The sequence below is a fragment of the Lepidochelys olivacea genome (genome assembly GCF_965140295.1).
Source record: "Lepidochelys olivacea isolate rLepOli2 genome assembly, chromosome: 2".
Taxonomy (NCBI): Eukaryota; Metazoa; Chordata; order Testudines; family Cheloniidae; genus Lepidochelys; species Lepidochelys olivacea.
This window is the reverse complement of record NC_140412.1, coordinates 167998179-168008667: the sequence shown is the minus strand read 5'-3', so window position 1 is coordinate 168008667 and position 10489 is coordinate 167998179. Positions and strand designations below refer to the sequence as shown.

The 10489-nt window shown below is 40.3% G+C and overlaps 1 protein-coding gene across 1 annotated transcript in view; it reads right to left on the bottom strand.

The window, feature by feature from the left end:
* Window positions 1-385: 385 nt before the first annotated feature.
* GRB10 (growth factor receptor bound protein 10) overlaps window positions 386-10489 on the bottom strand; it is a 201595-nt gene continuing 191491 nt past the window's right edge. The window contains exons 13-17 of the mRNA XM_084622039.1: window positions 10314-10430; window positions 9403-9469; window positions 8353-8440; window positions 5339-5432; window positions 386-3579 (exon numbers count right to left, since the gene is read on the bottom strand). Coding sequence (XP_084478165.1) covers window positions 3433-3579; window positions 5339-5432; window positions 8353-8440; window positions 9403-9469; window positions 10314-10430 — 513 coding nt within the window. The 3' untranslated portion in view covers window positions 386-3432. The remainder of the gene's footprint in view (window positions 3580-5338; window positions 5433-8352; window positions 8441-9402; window positions 9470-10313; window positions 10431-10489) is intronic.

Sequence of the window (10489 nt, the reverse complement as noted above, 5' to 3'; positions counted from 1 at the left end):
TTAGCAGGGGACAAGCCAGAGAAGATGAATGAACCTGAACAAGACACATTACCTCGCAATCAAAATTGTAATAAAGAGTTGGATTTAAATTACCCCGAGATGCCTGCTGTATTTGTGAAAGGAAGATACAGTGAGGTTAGTTTAAACTGATTGCTATCCAATGTGGAAACTCTATGGCAAACTGTCCTATCAGTAATCTTTAGGCCCAAAAGCCAGTAGCAAAATGTCTTGTAGGATTCCATTTTCCTTTGAGTATTCTTAAAGATATCTTTAACACACAGAAATCCAACCAAAATAATTTAGATTCAAGTTAACAGACTGTAGCCACAAAAAAAGGACATTAATTCCAGATATAAAATGAATAGCACTGTATTAATGTTTATTTCTAATTACAAGAAACAGAATATCAGTCCCTTATTTGTACAAAAATACCTGAAAGATTACAATTATGTTCACAAGCCAAAAAGCTATTTACAGTATGAAGCAAAGCATATTGAATAAAGGTTTTGTCTCTTAAGTTAATACCTTTTGCATTCCCTGAAAACTCAACTTTATTCCATTTTACAGTCACTAAAATCTTGCATTGTGACAATATAATTTACAATAAGCAAGTCTCGCCACTGGAAAGGTGCATTGATTGGTCAGACTGTCAGGTATTTAGTGCAGAAAAGATAAGACAAAACATCTAAACTGAGGCACGTGTTTCTTCAAGAGTAATTAACAAATAAAATGTTTCTGTACTTTAACACCTATTGTAACATAACTTAACTAGTAACTTTATTACCAAAATGGTTTGGCATTTTCCTTCTCGACATATTCAAGATCGCTACATGAAGTATTTATTTAGAAAATAAAAATCACAGGCAAAAAGATAAAAATTCAACAGGCTCCAAAACAACCCTGAGCATCCCCTTTACATTCATGTCATTTAAATACAAAAATAAGAGTCAAATGTCCTTCAGTCCTTGGTATTCTAAGCTGGCAGCCAGCTGAATTGGCTGGAAAAGTTTAAGGTGGTATTGACTATTTTCCAGCAGAAAGAATTAAAAAACAAAACAAAACAAAAACACAACAGTGATCTGCTCAAGTAAGATTGCTGCCACTTGGAAAGTGGTCACTTTCTCAAAACAGTTCACGTTAGCTGGGAAAGGTACAAAATACTAAGTCAACCATCTACATACAAAATCATGATTCATAGTCAAACTTTCATTCTCAAATTTAAATAAAATGCAAGTTTTATAAATATGAAACACTGCAAATGCTAAATGCCTATTGGAAAAATGATGAGACTAAACTATGGAAACAGAAAAAAAAACTTAAAAACTACAGCATAAATGGTCTTACTGAAATTGGTGAATATAAGAATGTAATCAATACAATTTTTTTTCCACTTAAGAGGGGCCAAATAGAAGCATGCAGAGTGAAGTCTGAGACGTAAGTTAGCTTAATTTCAAGGTTTTAAAATACATTTTAACCGACTAAAAAGCAGGAACACTCAATTCAGTATGTACATTTAAAAAAAAACAAAAGTTTTCACTACAAACTAAATCAAGTTTCTTCATTTCTTATATGTAGACATTACATGGAAAAAATACTAGAATGTGTTCTGTAAACTAAAATACAGTGTTTCTATACCATTGACTTAGTTACAGCTGATATGGATGACTCAGGCAGGTTATAGTTTTTGTCTTAAACTATTCTCAACATTACATGAAGACCTAAAGGTACAGAATTGTTCTTCCTTCTTTATCCTTTCAGGTGGCTAGGATTCAGCAAACCCAGTGACAAGTATTTATTAGGACGAGATCATCATAGACTAGCTGGTATGAATCGTTTACTGTCTTAAGAGAAAACAGTTCTGCTCACCACAGTATTCTGAAAGTTCCCAGGGTGAAACATTTCTTGCTATGTATAAACTGTGTGCAGTATTTGAAAATAAAGTGAATTCAATAGTACCTCCTGTACCTCCTGACGATCTTGCTAAAAGAGTGAGAGTGATGTATGCAGCATGGCAGTCCAATGAGAACATTCAACTTGTACTTACCTAGTTTCAATACTGGTTTATCAACAGAAGGGAAAGTGTTATTGTGTAAACATTACATAATTGATTTAAATATTAACAATAAAGTAGCTCTGATGATGAATCAGCACTAAGGCAGGATATATACTAGTTGACAATAGATACTGGTATACATTATTGTGTCTGTCACAAATACCAGTTGTTGAATGGACGTTGCCAGCAGTAAATTAAAAAAATGCCAGTCATAGTTAAATGAATTTCCAAGCCCAGTTTGCACGTTTCTCATCATGTAAACTTTCATGACCCTACCAAAAGCAAAAGGGGTACAAGTTCTTTTAAAATCCTATACCCTAAAAGAGCTTTGCTACATATCATTGTTACTGTAGGTATACTATCTCGAAAGACAGCTCTTTGAAACAGTCTGAAAATTCAAGGAGATATAAAGCTAAAAACACTGATCTTTTGTCATAATAAGTAGACTATCAGTGTAAGTACTTTTCCCACACAAAAGCAGCTGGTTCCAAATACAAGTGTGGTCATACAATTCATTTAGGAATAGTAAATTTCCTCAACAAAATCAACAGGCTGAAAAACCCAAACCACCACCATCAGTAAGTAAAAAAGGTTCAAACATTTGTGCATAGAATCTGACTAATACAATCTTTGCATGACTGGGTACCACTAATATGTCACAAACATACTACAGCCATTATACTAAAAGTTAACAGTTTTAAGAATACATATGGTGGTATGTTCTTTTAGAATTGTATTCATACTGCTTCTTCAAAGAGGAGAGAACCTCAGGTATCCAGAGATGTTTTGTGACACACACACACACTTACTTTTCTGGGTTTTCTTCTAGATCCTTTTAGGCTGAAGCATTTCATACATCTTAGGGTTTAGATTAATACCCAACTCTTGCATGAATTTAAAAAACACATCAGCTCCTAATATAGGCTGCATACAATATCCGAAACAAGTAGGAGTGCAAAAAAAAAAAAAAGTGATCAATACAAAAAGTCAACACACTAGTTTTAATTGTCAAGATTATCCCAGGGCAAGAGTTCTTTTCAAAGATTTATCTTCATCACTTGTTTCTGTTGAGTGGCCCAGCCAAGATAGATTCCAGTTTTGTTTCAAGATTTGATGATGATTTTACCTACCCTCCCCCCAAATTTTTGGGATGCTGGGACACTCAGCAGCACTCACTCTTAGGTGTTGGACAAACCAGTAAATCTTGGTCTGTTGGCACCAGTTGAATCCATCCCTTTCAGAGTCCCAAGGTGCATAATATTTTTAAACCAGCTTACACGTCTGCCAATTCCCCCAGTGTCAACATTCTCTTACAATTGTTCTTCTAGCAAATCCAGTCTTCCAGCAAATCCAGTCTTCAGTGAGTGTCAGATGGTAGGTCATAAGGCCACGCGAATGCAGTGGTGTTTGAGTTTGTAGGGCAAGACTCCTTTGTTTAGTTGGTAGAATTCAACAAGCTGAATTAGGTCAGAGAATTTGGTATTCCCATCATCGAGGCTGAAAAATATCTGTCCATCATCCTCACACTAGGGAAATAAGAAGTCCTTTCCAAATTAGGCAGCACATTAGAATACCCAAGTATGACAATAAGTTAAGATTCTAGGTACGATCTCATGTAAGAAAAAATAAGCACAAATTACAGCTTGTCATTTAGGAGCCTGTGATGCACAAAACCCCTTATCCACTTTGGTTAAGTTAAAAACTTAATAGGTCTCAAAACAGAAATATTGTTCTTAAAGTCACTGTCACTATACCAGTCTCATCTAAGGTAATTTGGCTGCATAGCCTGAAGCGTTCTTGGAGATTCATAAGTACCAGGTTCCTTCTTACCCTGCACAAACAGCTCCAGTAAGAGTCCTAACCAGCTTAAAAGTATTGACGTAGGGCTTTTATTTATTTTTTTCACTCACTGGAGAGGTGTGGAATTGTAACCAAGTGACTGCAGAGACAAACAGTCACAGAGTTTCCTGGCACTTTCCACCACCTTAGAGTACGTCTACACTTGTCAAGATGTAAATTACTCCTCCAGTTCAGAAACATACCTGCACTAGATCTGAACTAGAGAGCTAAAAACAGACAAAAAGCCACGGCAGCGTGAGGAGCTTGCATCCCTAGTATGCACCAATGGTCTTTCATTGGCACATACTCAGAGTGGCTTGCCCCACCAACTGCTCATGTCACCATGAGTACATATTCAGGTACATACTCACGGCAGCTAGTTCCTCCCTTCTCCCTGGCAGCTACGCGTTTACTGTTAGCACATTAGTTTGATCAGAAATAGTGCAAGTATGTCTCCTCGAGCTGGAAATTACACCTCCAGTTCATGACTCCAGCTGGGAAACGTCTCTTAAAAGCATGTATTTTGCTGTATTAAACCAGTCCTTCCAGAAGAACCCCAGATACCAGGAAAAAAGTACAGCATTTCCATCAGTGACTCAAACTGTTAATGGGCTTTTGGTGCCTCAGTTTTTGAGTGCTCAAACAAACTACTAATGGTCCAAATGCCACAGGTGCTAAGCACCCTCAACTCCATTGAAAGAAACGTACCTTAATCCCAGCTAGAAAAGTTCTTATGAGAGTGAATGGCCAGGGGACTTGAAAGGTGTGATAAATTCTCTACAGGTTTTCAGTCAACTCTCCACCTCTCCATTAAGTAAAACACAAAAGTCCTACTCAAATAATTGTTAGCTGATTAGTGTATTTGGGAGACAGAAGAATGCTAGGGTCCTGTGGGTTAAGAGAGACTTGATACTCATTTGGTCTAAACCTTTTAGGCTGATTGTGTAGATATACTAGTCCCATTCAAGGGTTTGGAATGTCTTTTGGCTAGAGGGCATTTATACTTTGAGAAACTTCAGTTTTAACTTACAAATTCAGGCCCCTAATTCCTCAGGTAACCATAAAAGTAACTGCAAAAAAACAAAAACAAACAAAAAACCCTTTCCACAAACATTCTAGTATTAGCCTTCTTGCCACCAAAGAGTGCAATGGAGATAAAGGTAGCCAATTCTGTGGTTTTAATCAGCCGTAGAGATCATAGTTCTTTGCATCAGTTCTACACCTTGATTCTGATGTTTATGCTAGCAGTCAAAGCAATGATCAAGAGGACATTTTTAGACAGACTGAAAAATGCCAAAAAAGAGTTCTGCTTCTCAACACTGTCATATATTTATTGTTATATTTTATTGCACTAGTAATTTATGTCCATAAATAGTTCATTATGCACAAAGACAAAGGTTTTATGAAGAACGAATAGAATGAGAAAACTTTTTGGTCAACACTTACCGGTAAAATTTGAAAATGCTTGATTTTTTGATGATGACACAGTGTAAGCACAAATGCCTTTGGATTACTCTGGCTGTCCCGGAGGAGAAACAGCCTAGGAAAGACCATTTTCTTTTAGTACAAACTTGAACAGCATGACTCATTTGCTCTAAAATCAGATCTTTTGTCATTTTGTACTCTCTTTCTCCTCCTCCTTCAGTGGTGTAAAAGGGCAATTTCTTACATGGTAATTTGCTCTTTTTGAGTTCTATACCAACCCAGGTTCATGCAATGCTAGCAACAAGCAGAGACAGGGGGAAAGAAATGTGATTATCTTACTTCACCTACATACTCTACGGGTTTGCTGGCTCTGTAATGGTAATTCCATTGCCAGAAACTAAGCTCATGAAGAAAATATTCTTGTTTGGGCTCCTATAGGATGATTTGGAGACAAAAAGAGAAAGAAATTACCTCTCTTCTCCAGTATCCTATGCTAGCCAAGACAAATGGCACTGTGATAGCAGTAGCTTTTAGATGAACTGGTGTAATTACTCAGAAACAATGCAAGAACTCTCCTAACTGTGACTACACATGAGGCAGCTCCCAGGCTACAAAGAGCTTGAGAACATATGCAAACACTCATAAGAGTATTTTTTTCTCAGCAAAATTAGCTGAAAATGTACTCTGGGAGGCAGGGGTGGCTGCAAAGGTTTACACTTACAGTGCATTAGTGTACTTCATTGATGTAATTTCTAATGTGACCCCCGTTTCTTTCATGTGACCTTCAAATTAGGAAGTCAGCCAACCCAGCCAAACAGTGAATTGTGTACTTGGAGGAGAAAAGAGGTCCAAAACTTTAGGCATCCATTCCAAGAATTCTCCTTCACTCAGCATTCCCCAAAAAGTAGACAAAAGAAAAACTTCTTCATACAAAAGGAAATGAGAGTACACCTTAGGTAATACACTCGAAATGTGCCAGCCACCACTCAGCTTGTGAGAAAGTCAAGTGTATTTCTGGGGCAGGTCTTCTAACTAACCAGTATGCCAGGAGCAATATTTTCCAGGGTTGAGTTTCAAGAACTGTCTAGAGTTCCAGGGACAAAAAGAACACTAGCTAGCTTCTTATGACTGCTGAAATAAACTTCAGCATCACACATCTGCACTGCAGTGATCACTGTCCCATCTGTTCATTGCATTTCTTCAGGTAAGGAAGTTATGCCACTGCTGAAAAACACTCATCCTGTCAGAGTACTCCTCTCTCCTCATATTATGATTGTATCTGTAGAGCTGAGAGTCAATAATACATCTACAACAGAACCCCTGTACAGCCCTGTTGCATCAAGAAGAGATGATCAAGTGCCAGAAACATCAGTTGAGCGTACTTTTGACTTTCTAGGACATATTTGAGCTATATGAAAGACCTTCATCTCTTTCCTTATGATAACACCATATAGTGCTTTGGTCAAGAACGTGACTAGCAGGGAAGCATTACATGTAATGTAGAGCCCAAGGTATCTGGGCAATATGGCGCCCTGGGGAATTGAGCCACCATTAGCTGCCCCACCACAAATGAATCCTAACCTAACTTCCACGGTGAGTAGACTCTCTATAACAGAAGGCTCCAGGGTGGAGCCAGAAATAAGGGGCTCAGGGTGCAGAAAGGGGCTCCTGGTTGGGGCTGACGGTTTGGAGTGCGCTCAGGGCTGGGGCAAGGAGTTGGGTTGTAGGAGGAGGCTTATGGCTGGGGCAAGGAGTTGGGGTGTAGGAGGGGGCTTATGGCTGAGGCAGGGAGTTCAGGGTGAGGGTGCAGGCTCTGGGAGGGAGTTAGGGTGTAGGAGGGGATTCCGACCTTGGGCAGTGGGTTCGGGATGGGTGTGTGGTCTCTGGGAGTGGGTTGAGGTACAGCAGGGGGCTCAGGGCTGGGGTGCAGGAGAGGGTGAGGGCTCCGGCTGGGCGCTGCTTACCTCAGGCGGCTCCCAGGCTGCAGTGCAGAGGGGCTAAGGCAGGCTCCCCACCTGCCCTGGCCCCGCACCGCTCCCGGAAGTGGCCATGATGTGGCCAGGTGGCTCTGCATGGTGTGTGCTGCCAGCGGTGCGTCTGCAGACGTCACCCCCGCAGCTCCCACTGGCCATGGTTCCTGGCCAATGGGAGCTGCAGGGGCGGCGCCTGCAGGTGGGGTAAGCGCACATGGACTCAGAGCTTTCCTGATTGCCCCTGCGCTTAGCCAGGGCTGCAGAGACAGCCAACCGACTGGCCTGGCACCCTAGCTTCCCCTCGCAGCGGGGCGAGCCCACACTCATGGCTCCAGCCCCATGCGGAGCTCCAAGGCTCAGGGCTTGTGGCCTGCGGGGTGGAGACTTGCCGTGGGCCGGCTGAAATTAAGCAAGCAGGTGGATCTGGCCTGCGGGCCAGAGGTTCCCCACCCCTGCTCTAGAGAATGAAAGAGGCTAAGATTTTATGGGACTTGACAATTGTCACAGACCAAACGGTGCAGGCAAACACACCAGGCATAATTGTTGTGGAAAGGACAACCAACAAAACTTTGTTAACTGATGTTGCCATACCAGCAGACAGAACACAGAAAAGGAACATGAACAGAAGATGGCGAAGCATGAAGAACTTTGCCACTGAAGTGGAATGATTATGAAAAACTAGTATGCTGTCAATTCCAGTGATCACTGGAGCACTTGGAGTGACCCCCTGAAGGTATGAATGAGCAGCTCAAGGACACGTTACAGGCACAAGACATCACGGTAAGTGACCTCCAAAAGACAGCATTCTTAGGCACAGAGAATTTTAAGGAAAGTCAAGGGAGAATAAGTACTTTTGAGCACTTACAATGCTGGAGTACTGCAGAGGGTTTAACCAAACCTACGGTCTTAGTTCAGGATTCACTGGTGGCTCATGGGGTTAAATTTTAGATGGTTGCTTTCTCCTTTTTATGCATCAAAATCTTGTACATTGTGAAGGCTAATTTGTTGGTTTTTTTTTTTAAGAAATCTCTATGATACTGAGGGATAATAATGAATACTTACCCATCCACAAGCCCTTGCTGTTTAATAATCCTGTGGGACTCTTCCCTAGAGATCCTGCCATGAAACCAGTGCTGTGTCCTATGGATAACTGAGCAGGGTAGGGGAGAGAAGGGAGAAATAGTTAATCACATTAAGATGTATAAGTAGTATTTCTATCTAGAAAATCATGCATCAAAACTTTTAAAAGAAATGCATATATTGTCGAAGATATTGAAGTTTGTTAAAGACTGAAATCTCTTCAAAGATTCCAGTAAAGCCTGAGGAGTCCAATAACAGACCTGAGATACCATTTGCATGTGCTTTAAATCAAGGCATTTTACTGTTTATAGATACAACATATGCAATTTTGTTATAGCACTGAGTTCCACAAATTCCTGAAAAAAATTCTCCCTGGAGGACAAAAACTTCTTGATAGATCACATTCAGGTTGAGACCAGGCAAGGAAAGTTTAAGGAAAACCCCTTCAGCCATGAAAAACACCTTCCTTTCATCCTTCCAAATTAGAGGATACCCCAAATTTAAAAGTGCCTGGACAAAGATACCTAGTCCTCTATATGGGACTTAGGAATATATTTTAAAATGTATTCCTAACTGAAGAGTTATTCCGTACTAGACAAGAGGGCATCTGCTAAGGTTTTAGCATTCTAATGTTTGAACAATAGCAACAAAGATGAAAACTCCCCTCACCCTGCACCCTCACTTGCATGAAAGAAGTAAACTTTAAATCTTATATAGAGCCAACATTAAGGAGTATGAATTTCCCCTTTAAAAACCCAAGGAGATTAAATGCAAGACACTAGTGCACCATTAAGATTACAATTTTAACAAGACATTCAACTTAAAAATGTTTACAATTGCTGGCTTTTACATTGCATAATTTTTTTTAGTTATCCTGACATTAGCGATAGAACAGAATTTCACCTTAATCTAAAACTTTTAGGGTGTCTGAAATCAGGATCTGATTTTCACAGCTTTGGGCTCCATTTCTACATTAAACATTCATTTGCTTTGTCCCAAAGAGGTCTCTCCTACTACATAATACAAATTTACCTGTGGTCAGTGTGGAAGGATGGAGTGGACTTTGGCTACCTAAGATGTTCATTCTTGTGCTGCGTTTCTGCAGAAGAAATTAGTTAGCATTAAATCCAGTCTGGAACTTGACTTGAGAGAATCAGAACACATGCAGTACAGATTTAATATACAAGAAACTGGGGCAGGGAAGTTTAATGCAATGAAGAGAAAGAGAAATGCAGCTTTGAGAGGAGGGGGGGGCTAGTCTACAAGCAGAGGCCCACTTCTGTTGACTTAAAATAGAAGCTGGGTCTGAATTAATAAAAGCTCAACATGTAGAAAGGAAAAAAAAAGACCTATCACATATGCTTCTGCCCAGTCAACACACTATGTACTCAATGGAGCAAGATGAGTTTGTCTCCCATACAGCAAGCACCTGACAGTGCTTCAGGTAATAACTTCTATTCCCTAGCAGACGAGTGTGTGGGAAAACTTGTACTGCAGCTGTCTGTCCGCATGACACTATAAACAAGTTACATCAGTTTTCATTCCAAGAGGTGCTGCCTCTTGTATATTCTGCAGTTAAACTTACTGGGAGCAAGCCATTAGTCACAGCCCCAGCCTCTTCCATGTGGGGAAGCATTTAATTTGACATATTCCTCCTCAGAGACTGGCTTTGCAAACTGGCAGTAAAGTTCTGGTGGGTCTGCTTTCCCCCTCAACCTTCCTCTGGACACTAGGGGGACAGAGAAGCAGTGGTAGAAGGTTGTTGTGAATGTGACAGTTACACTCAAGATGGAAATTGACTCTTTCATATCTGCATGCTTGCAGCGTGAATGTTTCAGGTCCGTGCTAAGCTATACTGTGACCATCACTGCATTAGCTTCATAGCGCACTGTGTGTTCCAGATCTCAATGGGCACTTGTTAAATACGAAGAGAAGATCATTACCCTCCAAGCATGACCTTCTTCCAAAGCGGCACTCTGTGCTTCTGCAGGATTTTCAATAACTCTTCCTATTTGTCCCGAAAAATCCATGGCTACTAGTGAGTTTTCAGATACACTTCTCTGAAAAGGAATTTTCACTTGTTTCAAAACCCAGGCAAGTGACAATTTAAGAAAACAGC